The sequence below is a fragment of the Orbicella faveolata genome, unplaced genomic scaffold (genome assembly GCF_042242905.1).
Source record: "Orbicella faveolata isolate gen_17 unplaced genomic scaffold, um_ofav_v1 contig_1, whole genome shotgun sequence".
In the NCBI taxonomy this organism is placed as follows: Eukaryota; Metazoa; Cnidaria; class Anthozoa; order Scleractinia; family Merulinidae; genus Orbicella; species Orbicella faveolata.
Window position 1 is genome coordinate 20,519,917 of NW_028301536.1, and position 21,804 is coordinate 20,541,720.

The following is a 21,804-nucleotide window of genomic DNA, read 5'->3' on the forward strand; positions in this document are numbered from 1 at the left end:
CCACTCAGTCCTATTACCATTATCTACAGTAATCTATAGAATGATAATTAAAAATCTCTTTATTTCATCTTATTGCCAAGCAGAGTCAGTGACCTGCAAAATGCTGCCAACATTTTTAACATACATCTAACAGCCACAGTGTTCATGTATGGTTATTGATTGCTTTCCCTTAGATATGTCTGTGTGCCTGTATATAATTATCTACATGTATATTTATGTCTATCTGCTTATCTTTCAGTTTCTTTCTGTATCTCAGTATTACTTGTACCCAGACCAGACATAGATAATGATTATTTATAAATTGTTTCTTTATAAATTGTTTCCTTTCATCTCATGTGTCTTGATGTCTGAAGGCATACAACACTTGTTATCTGGGAAACTTGCGTGCTAATACTTGTTTGTATCTTCACGCACCGTTTACGAGTTCAACATGCGGGCTGTATGACTTTATTACTGCCTTGGTTATGATTTTTTTCCGAAATATTCTCCAGAAAGAAATTAAGTAAGAGCAATCGTAGGGAAATGCTGCATTGTTTCTGATTCACGTTTGCTCATGCATTATCTGCAATATTTTGAATTTTATGTAGAGTATAAAGTTTAATACCTTGAACTGAAAGGTCTTAACATATACCTTAAAAGCAGCTGAATGGGGAAGAGAAAGAGCTTTACTCAATGTTTCATCGTTGTGAATTAAATTCAGACATTAGTTTTTTCCGCGTTATTAAGAAAGTATGCCTTTTTACGGACTAAAAGAGAATATAGCAGTCTTTTGATTTCGTTTTAGTTCCGGCATCAAAAAAGCCGATGTCAATTTGAAAGGATGGATTAGAACTATGTAATCTGGATTACGATTAGTTTTCCTTAAATTTAGCGGTACAGAATAGCGTAGTCTGGTACATTCCAGAAAGTTCGTCTTCTCTATGTTTGCAAATAATTCATAAGAATCGACGTTGTTAAGGTCAAAACGCAGATCTCCCACCGTCTAAAATCTGGATTGTTGTTTACTCTTATTTGCCGGTTATTCCACATTAGTTTATGCCAATTAGTTTCCACAGCATTGTCTTTGCGAAATTCAGACCACCATTTCAATAACTATATAGAATTGAGAACTGGTCGTTAAGTCTTTGACGTTATAGTTGCAATTGAAAAGAACCAGACCACCTGTCTCTCTTAAAAAATATTCTAAATAATTATTCCATGCATGCGCTTGAATTATTTCCAAAGATTCTTTTCAGCCAAGCGAGGAGAAAAGATTTAAACATGCTTTCAATATCAACCGTTTTGATACCACCCCCTTCATAATTGTTTATTGCAGATGTCTCAGTTGCTTTGTCTTTGCCTTTACATAAAAGGATGTATATAAAATGGAATCGATATTTTCAAGTGGTAAGCGACAACTTTACCCCTTTTAGGCATGCCGTGCTTTCGCACGGCAATCCTAATATCAAGTTAAACGGACTTAAATTTGCCATCTAAGATTATTAGAATAATTTGTGTAAATGAAATTCAAGACAGGTTTAATTAATTCTTAGAACTGATATCCGAGAGTCAAATAGCAGAGGGAAATTCAAGCGTGTAAAAGTTAAGGTTGTGCTGAACTCCTACTCATTAATAAAGTCATTAGCAAAATTTCTTAAGTCAGTCAGTTTACTAATGGATAATTATTTACGGTAAGGTGTCAAGATCTTTAAGTTAACACTACTGAAAGTCTAACTTTCCAGCCAGAGGAAAATATTGTCTGAATGAAATGATTATATAGCCTAGTGATCAATTGAAGTGATGAGTCGTTTGGCTGAGCAAGCTTAAGAACTGAAACTTGGGACATCTTTTTCGTGAGTATTTTAAACCCAGTTTTCCAGTAGTCCTGAAGTTATTCAATGCGAGTAAAAACGCGTAAAATTGTTCATTGAAGACATTTTTGAAAACACAATAATTTCACTTATTTTGAGACTTTTAATGACATAGTACATAATAAAAATGGAACTAACTGGATTTGATTTCACTTTTTGAGCAACACATCACCCTTACAATTATTACGTGTAAAAGGAACGGATTTCTTTTCAGCATTCAAATAGAAGTTATTATAAGAAAGCCACGTAATTATATGACAATTCTAAGAGAAGACGGCAGTTCTCTATAAGCGGTCTGTAATATCAAAAGCTTAATGGTCCAATTCGTTGCTTTTTCAGTCTATGGGGATATATGATTGGTTAACTTAGTGAATGCCCGCAAGACAGCTGTTCTGTCTTTTGTAAAACTTTGAAATTATGAGTTATCAACTCCCTTTCAAGAAACGATTTCATTTGCGTTTTATAGTCTTTGAGGCAGAAGGTTCATCAGTCAAATTGAAAACGAGAAGGCAGCAAGAACCTGTCGAGTCCAAATTCAGCGACGATTTGAGTTGTCTTCTTTGGTCAGGTAAATAGTTGTTGTCTTAAAACCTTTTGCTCGTGTTAGTGAATGATGTATATTTTGTGACTAAGAAACAGTCGTAAATGATATTCTCGGCAAACAATTTTTTCACGAAAAAATTCAAAACGTCGAAAGCTGTCCGCATTAATGCAAAGTTTGTTTCCTATCGAGGATTCCGGATTTTTTGGAGGTTACCCTTCGCTCGAGACTCAACTGATTCACATTGATATCATGCCATTATACGGGCCTTCACATTTGCTGCAAGTTCATTTCCTTCGCTCAACTTTGTAGATATGAATAGTTTTCCGCAGTTTGCGTTAATTGGCGATTGCTCACTAAAGCTTTTAATTTCTTCTACATATCTTCTTTTTATGAAGGTTAAAAAGCTTCCGTCCTAGCTTTCCCTCTACAAGCGAGATTCAGAACTATTTAGGTCTTTTCGATTTAATCTAAACTACTTTTCATGTTGAACAGTGGATGACCACATTTGACGGCATATGTTGCCCTTTCAGGTGAGATGAAAAAACAAAAACAAAAAAAAAGAAAGAAAGAGTGAAAGAAAGAACGAAAGAACGCGTGGGCTGTGAATAATTAACCCCCTGTCTTCATATTCCACCTAGACATGCAGATATGTACTAAGAAGGACTGAACTCATTTTGAGCAGACGCAACGGGGCAGTTGCGCTTTTTAATCAGCTTTACGGTTTTCATTTATATGCGAATGTGTGTTTAGCAATAATCAAAGAAGGATGTAATAGGAGATGTGAATTCAAGAATTAGGCGAAATTTGCCATATGTTTCTGGGTTTACAAGTTCCGCGGGGGATTACAATTACAATCGATTTAATGAAGATATTCGCTCGAGAGCTTTAAATGGACAGAGGTGGAAAATAGTGTAATCCATTGAAAACAAACATCACTTGAGACTAGGAGACGATCTTAAAAAATCTGATCTGAATCTGAATTGGAAAAACAAATCCACGAACATCGTCGTGTCTTTTACCGTTTTGAGCAGTTTGTGTCAGCCACAACACTTGTAATCTTCACTTCGACCTTCATTCAGATCTAACTTTGGTTCTCTCTCTGCCAATAAAAGGCTTTACCTGTAATTTGTTTTTTATTCCATTAGTGTTCACCGATAGTTTACTGTATTGATCTCAGTAATTATTACACTGACATACCGACCTCATTAGCCAGTGTAATTCTATGGCTAACCAGTCAAGAGGCAAATTCGTTTATTTCGCTGGTGAGCTTGTCCCGATGGAAATTTCTTTAAGTTGTATATGTGCACGCGCTTATGTGCGCGCTAATGACGCGGGAATCGTGCGCAGCAATGATGCGCAATGCAATTCAGTTTTATCTAAACATCAAAACTTTCGATTCATTTTGCGTGGTGAGAGTCTCACTGATCCTGACTAGCCAGCAACTGACTTGATAACGGTAATGGTAAAACCAGTCAAGAATATTGATATTAATCTGTTCCCCGTTTTTGAGTAGTTTAGTAAGATCTTTTACACAAAGTTTTTCTAGCTTAGAGGGAGATTTACATACACATTAATACTGCAAATTTCGAGGAAAGACCGCACCCAGATTTAATATGTTCGGGGTATGGCTTGCGTACAGTCTAAATATGGGGAATGCATCTGGAGATGTTTTGTGCCAGCACCAAAAGTTCGTTTCAGTTAGATGAGTTTGAAATGTATAATGGCGACTGAATACAGTCAGTTCCTCTGGAGCTTAATTATAGCTTGCTTCTTGAACCTTACAACAATTAGCTTGGTTACTGCGGTACAGAAGCGATAAAACAGCGACTGGTCTGCTAATCAAATAACTGTTATCTCTTTGCTTGGGTTTCAAAATAAAATTTTAAGAAAATTAGTCGGAAGCAAATTCAATTTTAATTCAATTTAGATAAGCAACGGAGTGAAAGGTTGAGCAATCAAAATGAAAACAAAACAAAACAAAAAACAAAAATTTGATTTCTACTTTGAATCATGATGGGAAAAGAATTCTTGCCAACGAAACTTATTTGATTTAGTTGTTGCGTTTTGCTCCCAATTTCTCCTCATAAACAGTATAACATGTTCTATGGCACATGTCTTTTTCAAATTGGTTTTAGCTGAACCACCTTGACTGCATTATTCTCAGACTTGGAATTTATTTCTCTTTGTCGATTCAGTTGTTGCCTCAAGCCCCGCAAACACAAATGTAAACACCCTAGAGCAAAATGGTTTTTTTGATTGCGTGTAGTTTGCTTCCAATTACCACAAATGTCATTTATTTTAATTAACAATGTTAATTGTCGCAGTTAATTTTTGTTCATCAGAAAGCAATGTCATTGAAACTAACGATCACTGCGAGGGATATTAAGGTCTCTTTCCATTAGATTTTAATCACGATGATCAGGATCGGTGTGTATGCTTTTGCCAATTCATACTTAAAAAGTGTCCAATCCATATAGAACGGTTTTCAATACCTGCTACTAACCAAATAATAAAACCATTAAAGTAGATAGAGTGCATGGTTATCAGAAAATTACTTTGGTTTTGTTTTTACGACACAATTGAAAGCCTCATTAACCGAATCAACCAACGCAATCAAAATTAAAAGCAAAAACATGAATAACATCATTAACATTGTTCAAGATTTTTGTTAGAGCAGGTTAAAGGAATACATTGATCAATCTCTTAGAAATATAAAGAAACGAAAATTGAAAGCAAACCCATTATCAGCGTGTGTATCTAACACAAACGTCCTCCAACGGCTAACGATTTCCCGGTGTTTTTGGTTTACCTAAGGGATTAAGTTAAGGGTAGCGTTGCCTCCGTACTTGTGCTGTCACAATCCTACGTTTGTTCGTCAAATTTGGGGTATGTCGACTTGGGCAGATTTTTGTTACACTGAAAAACAATTATCTCACGATTTGTTCGTCAACCGAGGAGTGGGATGGAAATTAGAACCTTGAGTATGTTGTCTAACTCGGTGCTGACTATGCAGATCTGCGAAAGGTAATTTGTAACTTTATCGTTTTATTCTTCTTCTAACAGTTTCGGTTTATCGATCTCGAATAGTGGACAGCCACCAAGCACATCAGTCAGCTTGGCAGCGATGGCCTCCTTGGACGAGTATCCCCAGCTAGTCACTGACTTAGCTCAACGCAGTATGCCAATAAAGGTATTGGAATCTTCCGTACTCATTACTCTTATCATCCTAGCCTTTGCTGGCAACGTTTTGATTTGCGTCACAGTATTGAGGACTCCTCGTCTCCGCACAGTTCCAAACATGTTTGCAACAAACTTAGCAGTAAGCGACATTTTGATGGCGGTAGTTTGTATGCCAATATCTTTGCATGTGCTGATTTCAAGCCAATGGCCATTTAGCTCTGTGGTGTGTGATCTGCAAGGATTTTTCATATTTTCATTCGGAATAGTTTCGCAAGTCAACATGTCGGTAATTGCTGTTAATCGTTATTTTGCTGTTTGCCGTCCATTTGCATGTAAAATCATCTTCACCCATAGAAATGTTGTGCTCATAATCGCCCTCCTATGGATTTTGCCGAGCATCGCAAGTGTTCCACCATTAGTGGGTTGGGGTTATTATGCTTTTAACGGAGGAAAAGCATTCTGCATTTACCCCTTCAACGTCAACATGATGTACACAACGATAGTTCAGCTGCTTTTCATCGCATTTCCAATGGGGCTTATAACGTTTAGCTACACGAAATGCTTCTTGGCAATAAGATCAAGCAACCAACAAGTCGCACAGATGGAAGGCAATCCGCATCCAGCCAATAACCAGTCGAGGAAAGCGCGCGAAATGCGGGCCACGTGGACAATGATGTTCGCCACTTTGGGTTTTATTTTGTGTTGGGCACCAGTGTCCATCATTGATTTTATTGACACATTTACTGGAGGTGGGAATTTGCCTCGGCAAGTGTTCATCTTAAACGCTTTTCTCATCTTCATCTCGAGTACTGTGAACCCGTTCATATACTGGCTGACAAACCGCGATTTCAGAAAGGCCTACCGAGACGTGCTAGCATGCAGGAAGAGAAATGAAGTAGTGTTGGGAATGATGTCAAATGGCATACAAAGCACTATTGGTCAACGTACTTTTAATGAACAAATTTAATGTCCTGGGTATTGATTGTTCCAGTACCTTTATGACTATCTTGTTTACCTGAGTTGTAAAACACAATTGGTTTATCTGACAGACTGTTTTTGTGTTTACACAAAAATATCGAGTTGAGCTCAATAATCAAAGCTGACATAAGTGAAACGAAGATCCTTGTAAGCCATACACAATCAGCGTTAAGTTTCACCATTGTTACACTGCCTACTATTTTATTACCTGCTATCAAAAAAGCAGAAATTTCGTTCTGCTAAATGCTCACTGATATATAAACTAATTGTTAACCTGTTTGGTTGTTAACTATGCAATGAATCAAAGTCTCACGTCGCACTTTGCGATGCCCAGTAAGCCAATTTCTCTTATGTGAAAAACTTTATCCTGCAATCGTGAACGTTCTTAAGATTAGTCCTGGCAAATTGTGGATCTTTACAAATTCTGAAGTTTAAACTTTATGTTAGTGACTGGATTCAGGTAAGGGGAAAAAGTCAAGATTCAGTAGGACAAATCTTGAAAATTCAAGATGTGAGAAAATTCAAGAATCAGCAAGATAAATCTTGTAATTTCACGTTTTTGAAAAAAAAAGAAGATTCGGCAGGACAAATCTTGAAAACTCAAGATTTGCCAAAACTCAAGATTCGGCAGGAAAATCTTAAAACTTAAAGATTTAGAAAAATTCAAGATCCGTGGGGGCAAATCTTGAATTTCAGAATTTGGCAAAATTTCTGATTCGGCAGAACAAATCTGAAAAATTCAAGATCTTGCAAAATTCAATATTCGCTGGAAAAATCTGAAAAATTCAAGATTTAGCAAAATTGAAGATTCGGCGGGACAAATCTTGAAATTTCAGGATTGACAGATGAAATTCATGATTCGGCAACACAAATCTTGAAAATTTAGGATAAAGGAAAACTCAAGATGCAGCAAACCAAATCTCGAAGATTCGGCAGAAAAATATGAAAATTCAAAAGTCGGCGCAAAAAAACTTGGAAATTCAGGCTTTGGCTAAATTCAGGATTCGGGAGGGCAAATGCTGAAAATTCAAGATAAAGCAAAACTCAAGATTCGGCAGACAAATATTGTAAATTAAGGATTTGGCAAAATTCGAGATTTCGCGGGAAAAATCTTGCAAATTTATGATTATGTGAAATTCAAATTCGACATAAGAAATCTTCAAAATTGAAGATTCGGCAGGACACGAGCACGTATCATACCGCTGAGTCAACCCTTTCCCGTATCTCTTTATTTTTAGAAACAACCTCTCCAGCGAAAAATACAGTTTCGTCGTGGACCGAATAACGGAAACAAAACGAATTAAAATAAATAACAAGCAAAATGACGCTTAAAGAACTGTTTGCCAATGTACTGAGAACTTTTATAACTTCATTTTTTTGCAATTGCGCTAGTTATCCGATTTATCGTAATGGACTAATTGGTATCTGTGTTAATTAAACAAACATCGGTAGCTCATCCAAAGTCGAACGAACAAAAGCAAATGAGCGCCTTCTATGTTTGTCTGAATCTTCACGAAGTGCGGAGATTAAAGTGCCAACGTTGGAGATCGTTGGATTCAGGTAGCTTGTTCACCGGTTACGATCTTCCCCACTGACGACATTAGCCCAGGAAGCGGCCAAGCCGTCAAAGATAGTCGAGACTTGTCGACGCTCATGTCAAAATATAAAACTGTAAAATACACCGTGAAATATACCTGGGGTCTCTGAAACCCAGTTTGAAATAAAAGGCCTAAGCGTTTAACCGAAATCATGCAGTATCCAGACTTAAGATATAAGAACCATGCCAAACGTTAAACATGATTTCCCATTAGGGACGACCTTTTTAAGAAATGATATGACTTTATTCAAATTACTAAAATTTGCAACACTACTTGATTTTGAATTTGTTTGTTAAAGGTTTGTAAGAATCTTATTAAAAGTTTCCAATTGGAAAAAAGTCTGTATGCTTTCTCACTACGGCTACACTAATAAAGATTCTTAAAGTACTCACCCATAATTATATAATTATTAGCTGCTGAATTTATCTTATAACTCCAAGTTAAAAGTCAACTTAATTGATTGAACGACGTTTTTTGCCTTCCACTGTGGGCTAGTGCTTCGATTCACACGCTTGATTAACACCGTGAGTGTTTTTAATCAAATATTAATAATCTTAGAAATAGTGGTCGTAGCGGAACTGGGCGGTTTATTTACACGACGCAGGTTCTTGTTAACTTTTTGATCCTTTCCAATATTGTTCGATTGGTAAAGAATCAAATGAAAACTGTTTGAGCCTTGTCCAACGCGCTGTAAGATAATTTGGCGATATTGACGGGAGTTGAGATTTTGGCCAACGGATAATTCCTTGAATTTTCTCAAAGAAAAGAGTCCAACCGCGAAGATGTACCTGTCACTGTGAGAAAACATCAACTACATCACAAATATATCACTAAAAGGTAAGTTTTTTTATTTCTCTTTCTCGTGTTAGTTAAAGTAGACATTGTCTAAGGCATATCTATGTAATGTTTCCTTTCAGTAAGATGAAAATGATGTCAAATAACTTCTTAATTCTGATCCAATGGATACTTTGTTTCGGCTGTTACTCCCTGGACAATCTTATATTTCTTATTATCGCACTTGCTAGCCTTTTGAGTTAAGTTCGTCCGGCTCGTAATTTAATTGCAGTACGACTCAAGGTATGCCGAGAGCTTTGCTGTTATATCTTGAAATCAGGAACTTCAAAACTCTATGCGTCATCGGTGGTTCTGGCATTAGGACTCCAAATTTTTCTCAATGATGCATATTATTACAGCGAATACTTCATGTTGTTTCCATTTTGATAAAATGACTTTATCACCAAATGATAATAAATCTAGTCATTGAAGGCAAAAGCTCGCCGTTAATCCATCATGAAAGCGATGAGAGTGATTTAAGGAATAAAAAGTATTTGGTGGCTATTAAATAATTTAGCTTATTTCAAACGAGCGGTTGAAGGCCTACAATCCTATTATCAGTACATTCGAGACCCTCGCTAATTTTTCAATAGCTCTAGGAAAACTTTAAACGCATTTTCCTAAAAAAATATCTTCAGCTTTGCCAGTATTACCTCTCTAACAGTAAGAAATAGTCTCCGGTCCACAGCCAAGTGTCAAGTTGTTTCATGGTACCAGTGATTGAATCTGAACTGTGTTTGGCCCAAAGATAAAAATCTTTTAAAAGAACTAACTGTGAACACTTTAATTTGAGAAAACCTCTATTTACTATCAGCCATAATTTAACAATGTAAATGCGAGGTCGCTTTCTTCATGCGGGACATAAGAGAGAACCATATGAAGCTGACAAATAAGTCGCTCTTTTTTCTAGAATTTGATGGACTGAAACAATTTTCGAAGAAAAGTTGGAAAAATAAAGCGTAATTAACTTGTATAATCTATAAAATATATTTGCAGCAGAGTCAGTCGCAGGTAACTAGTCTGCATATAGTGTTTAATCAGGCCAAGTTTGTCAGTCAGTTTTGTCATTCAGGCAGCTAGTAGTCAGTCAATCAGTCAGTCAGTCAGTCAGTCAGTCAGTCGTGAAAGGTCAGTCAGTCAGTCAAACAATCTATCGATCGATCAATCGAACAATCAATCATCAATCAGTCAATCGATCAGTCATGCAGTCAGTCAGCGTCCATTCGTCCGTCCGTCAGTCAGTCAACCAACCAACCAGCCAACCAATCAGTCAGTCAGTAATTCAGACATGACTAGTTAGTCAGTCAGTCGTTATCACTCAGTGAGTCAATCGGTCAGTCAGACAGTAGGTCGATCGGTGGGTTGGTTGGTCGGTCGATCAGTCGATCAGTCGATCAGTCGATCAGTCGATCGGTCAGTCAGTCAGTCAATCAGTAGTCGGTTAGTCGTTTGGTCGGTCCGTCGGCTGGTTTGTCAGTTAACCATACTCCACCCATCTAAGGCTTGTAGTGACAAGGTAGACAAGATGTCATGTTTATCTCAGTTATAACTCATTTCAGTCAGCAATTGTATTACTGTTACTCGTTTTAACTCCCTGTCCCTTTACAGTTACATCATGGCTGATACTGAAGAACCTCAACCAGATCCTGTCGAAGGGGAAGGCGAGAAAGCTGAAAAGAGTGATGGCAAGAAATCAAGTTTTCCCAAAAGATACATTGTGGCAATTATGATTTTTCTTGGAATCTGCGTACAATACGCCCTCCGAGTTAATCTTAGTGTAGCAATTGGAGCTATGTGCAATAACCACACAATTGAACAAAACGGATTCACCATACAGAAGGTTCGTTTTCTCGCTGTTGAGGCCTAACCATGAAAATAAAAAGGGGTAATCGAGAACGGGGAGGGGAATACATTTGTACACATAACGGTACAGGGATTACATGTAAAATATTACACCTGTTTATCAATCTCAGCGGCAAAGGTTGAAGAGATCTTTAAAACACTAAGACTCTTCCTCTCTTTCTTTCTCATGAGCTATTTAATTAACTATTCGAATTAATTTTAGCGTTCTATATTTACTCTAAAGTGACCATTTTCAGCACTTACACGCCTTTTTATATATATTTTTTATTTCAAGAAAGCAGAATTTGACTGGAGTTCAAAGCTGCAAGGTAACTATTTTATTGATATATATGCGAGGTCTTTTTCCATTGCGATGAAGGGACATTTTTACTCACCTTCAGTTCACTTTATACCATCCGAATACTTTTTAGACTTTTTGATGTGAACAGGTTTTTAGAACCAAAGCAAAAAATCCCGTTGATCTACATCACTACGATCCGCGGAGCTTTTCCGCCCTCCCCCCCCCCCCCCGGGCTTTTCTCCTTCTCTCCTTCAGTGTTGATGTGAACGACTTGAGACCTAACAAAGAGTTTGTGATTACCTATTGATTACGATATCCTTTGTTTCTCACAAGGCACCATTCTTGGCGCTTTTTATTACGGCTACACTGCTATGCAGATTCCAGGCGGTTGGCTAGGTCAGCGGTTTGGCGGGACTCGCGTATTCGGGATCTGCCTTGGGATCGCTTCGATTCTTACCATGCTGACACCGATAGCTGCGCGAACGAGCGTCGCCGCTCTCATTACTCTCAGGGTGATAGAGGGGCTGGCTTTGGTGAGTGAAAAAACACGGCATTTTTCCTCTGATAAATAACCGTCCCAAAGTAATAAAAATAATACTGTTGTAACCTATGTTAAGTTCATCTTCAAGTACATTCCCACAAAAGACATCCCTAGTCATTATCAGTATCAACAAGAAGTTGCAGCAGGGAGAATTTCGCATGTTGTCCACTGGAAAAATCGTGACACAAGAAAAAGGTTTTGGAAAAAGTTTTGTCGTAGGAGCTGTTAAAATGAAAGAAACACAACCCATGAATAACTGGACATCAATGGTTTATTAATTGTTTATGCTGAGGGTAACGTTCGACCCACTAGCATGCCATCAAGATAAGAAGTGAAGCGAGAAGAACCTGATGACACTCCTGTACAGTTGCCTCGTGTAATTAACAACGATTTCAACCATTTTATGTTTGTTGTTTTTCCAAGGGGGCTCTTTTTCCGTGCAACCACGCCATTTGGAGTAAGTGGGCACCGCCTTCAGAAAGAACACGATTGTTTACTATTACCGTTGCAGGTCTGTGATGTGCAAACACTGTGCATTTCTCTCTGTTTTAGTGTGATAGACAGACAGACAGACAGGCCAGAACCCCATATGCAGAATTTTCTTAGACTTTGCCAAAAGTTGCGTCTAATCCTGCTAATCAAAATTCAATAATAAAAATTGAGGGCCACCGAGCTCGTTTTCAGTGTACTACAAGCAGTAAAAGCTAATGTTAAGGTGTTTTAACAGGTTTTACCGAAGCCATGGTTGCCTATTGTCACAAAATTGATAACAACGTGTTCACGAATGATTGGGCAGTTTTTTTGATACTATGATCGGTAGCATCAACTGATAAAGAGTGGTTTTATCCAAGTCTTTGAAAGTGCTGGAAACTGTTACCAGCCACCTTAAAACACGGTCATTGTAATACTGTAAGTATTCATATCCGCGCCACTCTGGCTAATTTTCTAAATAGAGGTAGCTCAATATTTGATCATGATCACAATGGATGCCCATCAAAACAACCAGCCTTTGGCCATAATATGTTGGTTGTATTAAAGGGGTTCTTACATTAAAGAAGATGACCAACTAGAGCATTGTTTCGGCCTAAAAAGGAAGCCATAATAACGGAGACGCTGTTTTAACGGGGTAGCAGTAAGATGGGGCTCCAAGGTATATATTTCAAAGGCGGTGTGGTATCCATAACAATCTTGTGTGCATTATCACCTGACAGGTTGTCCTGTGGGTACTATCCTTTCCATGCCCTTAAGTGGAATCATGTCCAAATATGGATTTGATGGCGGATGGGCGTCCGTATTCTACTGCTTTGGTAAGAGAGCATCACATAGGAGAGTGGGTTGTCCATCTCTAACCTAGCTAAACTTTTATTTGTTCTCAGCTCGGTCAAAACTATCCGTACCCAAGTCTTTCTGTTCTAAAGTTATATTAACTGGGGCCGCTTATTCGAATAGGTCAGGGTTAAACTAACCTGTAACTAAGATGGACAAAATGAAGACTGACTATGTGGAAGATGATGGTTGGGTCATGGGTATAGTGATTGCAGCACGGCACTAAGTCTTATCCGGTTCGTGTTTCCTTACCTGAATTCACAAGATTAGTCTCCTTTTCACGTTGTTCATTTGAAAGTTATAACGTGATTCTTTAAGCCACAATTTCAACGCACAAGGTATTTTGTTGCATGTAACTTAGAACAACGAGTGAATATGTATACAGTTGGCATGCGTCTGAGTTAGCAGCGGTCGCGTTAATCGAATGGCAGTTGTGCGCCAAATCATTGAGTCGATCTGGGTTCCAGCAAAGGGAGGTTTCTTATCATGTTCTTGATAAGAACCACGAGCCGCACGCGAGTTGTTCCGCAGTAAACTTTGACAATGCTATGACGTAATTTATCATCAATAAGAGGACAGATGCATAAAAAACTGACGTAGATTTGTTTTTTACAATAACAAGACCCCAAAATGGTCAAATGCCGGGAATAAATAAGGGGAAAAGACGCCGTAAACTTGCCGTAAACAAAGATAAGTGAATTTTATTCAAAATGACGCGAGCATTGTCAATAGTTTTTCTCGCTTTTTGATTGGCTACTTAAAAAAGTCCATAAAATCTCACTGGTTAAAAAGTTGACAGTTTGACAGCTGAAAGTTGAACTTTAAAGCTTGCATAAATTAAAATTTTATCTGTCTGTACTCTTATTGATGATAAAAATGAGCCAATCAGCGCGCGAGAAATTAGACAGTTATTGTAAAAACTGTTATCGATATGTGCTACTTACTATTGATAACGCATTAGCGTTTTGACGCGAAGCTTTTCGTTGTATATTTAGGTGCAATTGGTCTTCTGTGGTTCTTTGTATGGCAGCTCGCGATCCATGGGTCTCCATCGGAGCATCCCACAATCACTCCTGAAGAAAAAGACTATATAGAAGAAAGTATAGCAAAACTTCCTGCTGCAAAGGTAAAGGGAAAACTTATATGCTCTTTCACGTAAACAGCCTGGAAACATTAAACTGGCTGACGTTTTGTTTTGCTCTTGTAAGAGTGGCTGTCGCGCATCCGAGAGCGAAATATAACTCTCTAGCAGACAAAAAACTCCAATCCGGGAAAGGCTGCCATAGTTAATTAAATCCTTCTGTCTGTTTATGGTTTGTCTTAGAAAGGCCAGGTTCCATGGAAATCAATTGTTACGTCGGGTCCGGTGTGGGCCATTATCACGGCCAACTTCACCGCAGATTGGGGCATGTATACTATACTGATCTGTCTCCCTAAATATTTCATCGAAGTTTTGCACTTCGACCTTGCTAAGGTATGTATTTAGTGAAATTACGTACATAGATCTGTATGTCCTTATGCAGTTACTCATTCTATTTTGGAAGCGTCGATTGTTATTATTGTTATTGAGTAATTTCTAAACGCAACTTCATCCATGCATACAAAGGATATGACAAGCTTCTTCACAAGCTCTTAGTTGTGAAGTGATCAATGATCTGTTAAGACCTGAATGATCATCGCAGTTATGTACACAACTTAAGCAGTTGTGAAATTAAAGCGCGAAAGAAATTCAGGTTTGAACGGGATTCGAAACCATGACCTCTGCGATACTGGTGCAGTGCTCTACTAACTGAGCTATCAAGCCAACAGGGAGCTGGTCATGCGAGTTCCCAATATAAAATATATAGTCTTTCAGATATTTACTTGCAAGCGTTTATCTAATTACATCATTTTTGCCCGGTTCTGCTTTCGGCACCGCTTCAGAACTCTTCCTTATAAATCTCTCACCTGTCCCAAAATCAAGTAACGCTCGAAACCGGATATATGATATTTTTCATAAAGAAGCATTGTCATGACAGGCAGAGAACTATAGCCAAAGTAACGAAATACGGCCAATAACAAACACTTAAATGAAGCTTGAACAAATCAGAACACTAATGAAGAACGTGCAACCATTGCCACACGCAACAAAGCTGGTGCAAGTCAAGACACGAAAGACTTTGGCGTTTCTCCTTATTTGTTGAAAAGCAGCTTGTCTGCCCTGATTAAGGACGTTCGCGCCAATTGCTTCTGCGCATCCTTACTGCGCACGCAAATTTACACGCCACGTCATGCCTCGAGTGCGCGCTAAGTAATAAAATGAACAATGATATGGCAGATGGCCATTGCTATAGCTTTGCCTGGATATAGCGATCTTGGACGCTCGGTGACCCCTATTTTTCTTTTGATGGATCATTTTTTCTACCAATTTTCTACCTTTAGCGAAAAAATGAAGAAGATCTATCGATTAGAAGTTTGATTTTTTTGCAAAATGCACCATCGAATTCCATTCCCTTTAGCTCTTCGTTTATCTGTGCGGCGGTTTCAAATGCCTCTTGAAGGGTTAAGTTTTGTGAAAACGTTGGCAACATTTGCAGTTATTTACGCAACAGACCCACTTCTACAAAATATGACTAAGATCGTTTGCCTCCGTTGTCTCACCTTAGATATTCTTAACTATAAACCCCTGTAGACCATGCTCAATTACGTGCACCAATTTTTCAAAATCAGGGTACGTAGTTTTCCACACGCTTTATTCTGAAACGAAGTCGGTGACCCCAAATTTCTGTTCATTTCTGACACAAGTAACTCATTACCTGACTGTAGTAAAATTTTCGAGGGAAGGTCTTTAAGTGCAACAAGTTGCGCGACACAAAGTCAGAAGTCTATCATCGTATTATTAAATTTCCTGACTATTAGAACTAATCTAATCAAACCTTTGTACACAGACTGGGTTCTTGGCGGCCTTGCCGTATGTCGTTAAAGCATTTGTTGGACCGTCAGGTGGAGTTCTCGTAGATTGGCTCATTAAAAACAAGATGTCTGTTAGAAATACGAGAAGATGCATCTTTACCGTTGGTGAGAGAAAACGTTTTTTTAATTTTTTTTATTATTATTAATTTTCTTTTGGTAAGAGAAACTGCATTTCGTTTGAAGCTTGTGTATTTCGTTCTCTGCGAAACGAAAAAAGTAGATATTCAGTGATATCTATATAGCATTTTTTTAATCATAAATGCAAGTTGAAACAATGAACATTTCTGCTTGCAGTTTGGATACTGAATTGAGAATGCCTGGGAAATGTGTGACCACCGTGTTAAATTAATAACTGTTTTTGTCCAGAATGTCTGTAACGTGGTTTTATTTCTGGTCAAGACTTTTACTGAGTGTTGATGGTGCAAGGATGCTATCGAATGTGTCCTTAAGGGCCTGGGCACCTACATCAACGGACGAGAGCAATGAAATTATTTTAGTCAATCTTCTCAGTTTCGGTTTTTCAACCGTAGGTTTAGCTAACCGTAACCTTAGGTGCTGATCCTTACTTTTTCAGAAACGTCTGCAATCTCAGATTTCTTGTTTTTTCCCTTACCTATTCCATGGAATAGCCGATGCATAAGAAAATTAGTTACGTCAAGCCTTTCAGTTTCCAAAAATCTAACCCTAAGTTGGACTAATCTTTACTCCGGCTAGGTACTAACCTAGGATTGGTCATAGAGAGAAAAATAAAAAGGTGGTGCATGGGGTTATTGAGGACGCTGTGAATAATTAAACAAATATTGCAAATAGAACGTATATCATTAAGAATCCCGAATGGTGGGGAGGCGGACCAGTTGGCTATTTACACAACGTGGTAGAGGAGTTGAACTCGGGGCTACCGAGAACAAATTCAGATAGCGGCAGGGTAGAGGATTTGAAACAGGGACCTCCAGATTTCAAATCCAGCGCCCTAAACCACTTGGCCAGGCCGCCTCCGCTAAACTTACCCAAATGAGGAAATATCAAGCTAGAAAGTCGATGAACCTCACCGCTGATGGTTAAGAAAACAGTTGTAGGCTCAGGCTAATTGGAGAGTTCCTTGGTTTGCAGGTTGTACAACTGCTTCACTCTTTATCCTGATTACCGGATATGCCGAGACTCCAGCTCTTGCCGTTGCATTTCTTACCATTGGTGTCGGCATAACAGGTCTTAACGCCTCGGGTTATGCCGTCAATATCCTGGATATTGCACCTCAATACGCAGGCGTGATCATGGGAGTGACTAACGTGTTTGGCGCCTCACCCGGGTTCATCAGCCCACAGATTGTTGGGATTCTGACCCCTAATAAGGTAAGCTACCATCCTTAATGAAATTATATATCTTGAAAACACAAATTTGCATTTCTAACAGGAATAAGGGGCGCTTTCCATTCAAGCAAAAAGAACGAAAATTTCGAATTGGGGACAAATGGTAAGGAAATTTCAAGGGATAGAGAATCTGGAAATTGTTGAATTTCTGGAGAGCGAACCATTCAACCGAAAATCTCGGAAATTCAGGTAGGAAGGTAAGATTGAACGGAAATTTCCCACAAGGTTGTCTCCTTTTCTGCATATTCCGGAAAATGCTGTTCCATTCGTCGCTGGAAATTTCCAGAAAATCAAACCGGAATTTTTCATTGAATGGAAAGCGCCCAAGAAAACATATTCAGATCGTTCAGCAGTGCCAGTGCTGGTCAAGAGTGGGTAACAGCATTGCTTCTTTTCTAGATGGGATTCTGCTGTCGTATATGGGTAATCAGTGGAAGGAAGACACTGCGGAAGATACGTTTTTTTTTTTTCCAACAAGGAAACACAAAGACCTCGACCAGCGGCCCGTTTCTCGAAGGCCCCGAAAAGTTTTCGCACCCGGAAAGCCGTAACAAAATTTTAAATCTCATGATTACAGAGCTGTTTTATTCACATATTCTTAACATGAACAGAGGTTCTCTTCATACAAGAATTTTAAGGCGTGTAAACCTCTTTGTTTTTAGATACGGATTAATTAAAAATGACTTTACGTACCCGAAAAGTTACCGGGACTTTCGAGAAACGGGCCCTAGTCCCGAACCCGGAGTTCTTTATTGCCATAAGAAGTGTCGATCTCTCGAACTATATGATTTAAAAAGGAAGAAATGTTCAACTGGTGTAACTGAATTCCTACTGGTCATTATTTTTAGACCGCAGGCGAGTGGCGCATTGTATTCTGGATCACAGCAGTAGTGTACATTATCGGCATCGTGATCTTCGGTCTGCTGGTGTCAGGTGACCTGGAGCCCTGGGCTAACCCAGACGCCGATAAGAAAGAAGACGAAGGTGAGAAAAAGGATGGAGACGAGGAGAAAGCAGCTGAAAAACAGGATAAACAAGATGAGGATAAGAAAGACGAAGAAAAACCGGAAGAAGGTCAAGAGGAAGCGAAAAAAGATGAACCAGCTGAGGACAAACCCGCGGAGTAGTCCTTACTTAGATAACACTGTGTTTGATCTGATCGCAGCCTGTTTTATTTCTGGAAATTTAAACCTCGTCATCATCCTTGATAAATTACAACATGAGAATACTTACACTATCTTTACGTCTTTTTGCTAGACTCCCAGGAAAGCGATTTAGCGTAGCTGTTTCGCGTTAAACTTACACTTGAAAATTGTAGACTATTCAACGTACTTTGCTTTTCCGTGGATACTCTGATGTACCAGCGGAGCAGCAAAATGCGGAGGGATACAATCGTTTTAGAAACGTTTTATGAATTTTTTTTCTAAATATGATTCTTTCAGCAGATGCGATGTCCTGTGTTTAGCAAATCGGGAGTTGGCTATTTCTCCCTTATTTTTAAACATCTTATGTTACTCTTCAGAAAGTTTCAAGATTTCACATTATTCTTTCAAACAGCGAGACAAGTATCCTTGTCATCCATATATGTTACAAGCACTGGGTAGGAAACCTCTTATTCTTAAATTCGTTTGCAGCTGAGAATGATATTTTCAGCAATTAAGCTTGGTCTAATAAATATTTGACTGAAACAGAAACAACAAGATGTATGTTATGTATGTTTGGATAGCTAAATACAGGTTTTCTCATTCACATTCTTAGCTTACATAGCCATCCATTTATGATAGCGGAGCTCCGGCGGCCCGAAGTGCCGCCAAACGGAGCACCATAACTATAGGAACAGAATCATGTGCATGCATAGAGATAGAAACCCATGCAACTCTTGCTTCATGGTAAACCTGACTAGCGGCATGGATCGCGGGCGCGTGCACCCAACGACGACGACGACGACGTCGCATAGCATGGCGGCCATCCAGCTAATACCAAGTCATGCAGTCTTGGTTCACAGCATATGTCTTTGATATTGGACATCCATGTTATGGTCAATTGACACCTGTCAAAGCAAGATATCCGCTGACTAGTAACAAGTGACCATATCGCAAGCTCAGGTTAAGAGCTCATGGAGGTCATGTGTTTTTTAAAGTTGACCGCTGACCAAGGACTGGCTTTAGATAGGATCGCGGGCTCATGTCAGGTTTATTTGTTGTAATTAGGGCGACGATCAGGGCCAGGTTGTTCGGAAGGTGGTTAACGCTAACCCAGGATTAAAAGTTAACCGAAGTATAATTTTTTCTTGCATACAAATGATTTTCACTGCTTTTGAGTCATGGGCTGCGTTTGTAGTTTTAGATCATTCAAACTCAAAACAGAAAGCCAAACAATATAAACAGAAAACCTCACAAAAATTCAACAACGTTGGAAAACTCAAATCAAAATTCTCGCTTATGTGTTAGCTTTATCGGGCTTTAAACAACCTGGCACAAGAGCTCTGCTATTAGTCTTGGCTAAATCTATATATTATCTTAAAATCCACACAAAAACTACCAAGCTAACTATATAAAAACTTGAAATTATTAGGCCAGAAATTTCAAGATGGCGGCCGTATTATACTAACATGGCCCTTCTTTGGACTTCATCCTCTTTTCAACCCGTGAAAGAGATTGGATTCTAATATCAAGAGATGAAGTTCCAGGTGACAGTAGATTATCTTAATGTAAAGACAAAAACTACCAAAATGCTAAGGAAAACGTAACTACACCTTAAATGCCGGGTTTCCTTTCATGATGACAGCCATATTAGATCAACATGGAAAAGACGGTGATGTGAAAACTCGGTTGTTGTTTGGACTTCATCCTCTTTTCAACCCGTTAAAGAGATGGGATTCTAATTTTAATTTCGACTTCGTTTCAAGATGGCGGCCATATTAGACTAACATGGCCGATGTTTCACATCTTACTCTTTTCCACCCGCTGAAGAGATGGGATTCTAACATCGAGGGACGAGGTTTTAAGTGACAGTTTGATATCTTGATATTAACACAAAAACTACCAAGCTCCTAAATAGAACGTTATAAGACCAGAATAGTTGCACTTCGTTTTAAGATGGCGGCCACATAAGACTAACATGGCCGTTGTTTGACATCATCCTCTTTTCAACCCGTGAAAGAGAGGGGAGCCTAATATCGAGAATTGAAGTTCCAGGCGACAGTAGACTGTCTTGATGTAAAGAGAAAAACTAGCAAAGTACGAACAAAAACGTTATTAGACCTAAGATGCTGGACTTGGTTTCAAGATAGCGGCCATATTAGACTAACATGGCGGATGTTTGACGTCATTCTCTTTTTCTCCCGTGGAAGAGATGGGATTCTACCATCAGGAGATGAAGTTTTACGCTACAGTTTTATATCTTGATATCCACACAAAAACTACCAAGCTACTACTATTAGACCAGAAAATTTACACTTTGTTTCAAGATGGCGGCCATATAAGCCTAACATAGCCATTGTTTAAACTTCATTCTCTTTTAAAAAGATGGGAATCCCATCTCTTTGAAAGAGATGGGAATCCAATATCAGGAGATGAAGTTCCAGACGACGGTAGACTGTCTTAATGTAAAGACAAAAACTAAAAAATGCTAAGAAAAATGTTATTAGACCTGAGATGTTAGGCTTCGTGTCATGATGGCGGTCTCATTAGATCAACATTGAAAAGAAGATGATGTGAAACATCGGCCGTTGTTTGGACATAATCCTTTTTTAAACCCGTTGAAGAGATGGGATTCTATTATCAAGACATGCAGTTCCAAGTGAAAATAGACTTTCTCCATATAGAGACAAAGACTAGCAAAGTTGTAAGAAAAACGACAATCAACCTGAGATGTTGGACTTCGTTTCAAGATGGCTGCCATATTAGAGTAATATAGCCGATGTTTCACATCATACTCTTTTCCACCCGTTAAAGAGATGGGATTCTAACATCGAGAGATAAAGTTTTAGGTGAAAGTTTCAGTTTTCTTGATATGGACACAAATACTTCCAAGGTACTACATAAAAAGTTATTAGACCAGAAAAGTTGCGCTTCCTTTCACGATGGCGGCCATATTAGACTTACATGGCTGTTGTTTCACATCATCCTCTTTTCAACCCATAAAAGAGATGGGATTCTAATATCAAGAGATAAAGTTCTAGGCAAGAATTGACTGTTTTCATGTAAAGAAAAACACAGTAAGGTACTAGGAAAAAGGTTATTAGACCACAAACGTTACAGTTCGTTTCAAGATGGCGGCCATGTTAGACTAACATGGCGGATGTTTGACATGGTTCTCTTTTTTACCCGTTGAAGAGATGGGATTCTAATATCAAGAGATAAAGTTCCAGGCGAAAGTAGAATGTCTTGATGTAAAGACCAAAACTAGCAAGGTGCTAGGAAAAACGTGTTAAGACCTGAGATGTTCGACTTCGTTTCAAGATAGCGGCCATATTAGACTAACACTGCC

General features: G+C 38.6%; 2 protein-coding genes across 2 annotated transcripts; both read left to right on the forward strand.

Annotated features, from left to right (window-relative positions):
* The first annotated feature begins 5,518 nt into the window (after positions 1 to 5,518).
* LOC110048595 (melatonin receptor type 1A-like) lies at positions 5,519 to 6,809 on the forward strand. The gene has a single exon (XM_020754364.2). The coding sequence runs from the start codon at positions 5,519 to 5,521 to the stop codon at positions 6,539 to 6,541; it is 1,023 nt and encodes a 340-aa protein (XP_020610023.2). The 3' UTR covers positions 6,542 to 6,809.
* A 1,907-nt stretch (positions 6,810 to 8,716) lies between these two features.
* Positions 8,717 to 19,013, forward strand: LOC110048589 (vesicular glutamate transporter 2-like). Its single transcript, XM_020754358.2, has 11 exons — positions 8,717 to 8,987; positions 10,593 to 10,824; positions 11,122 to 11,155; positions 11,461 to 11,660; positions 12,092 to 12,179; positions 12,880 to 12,975; positions 13,990 to 14,120; positions 14,319 to 14,468; positions 15,922 to 16,051; positions 17,057 to 17,295; positions 18,162 to 19,013. The coding sequence occupies exons 2-11, from the start codon at positions 10,600 to 10,602 to the stop codon at positions 18,438 to 18,440; spliced, it is 1,572 nt and encodes a 523-aa protein (XP_020610017.2). The 5' UTR covers positions 8,717 to 8,987; positions 10,593 to 10,599; the 3' UTR covers positions 18,441 to 19,013.
* Positions 19,014 to 21,804: the final 2,791 nt, after the last annotated feature.

Coding starts and splice junctions, on each gene's coding strand:
- LOC110048595 (XM_020754364.2), top strand. CDS start 5,519: ATGGCCTCCTTGGACGAGTATCCCCAGCTAGTCACTGACTTAGCTCAA.
- LOC110048589 (XM_020754358.2), top strand. CDS start 10,600: ATGGCTGATACTGAAGAACCTCAACCAGATCCTGTCGAAGGGGAAGGC. Junction 11,156..11,460: donor CTGGAGTTCAAAGCTGCAAG/GTAACTATTTTA, acceptor GTTTCTCACAAG/GCACCATTCTTGGCGCTTTT. Junction 16,052..17,056: donor AAGATGCATCTTTACCGTTG/GTGAGAGAAAAC, acceptor CTTGGTTTGCAG/GTTGTACAACTGCTTCACTC.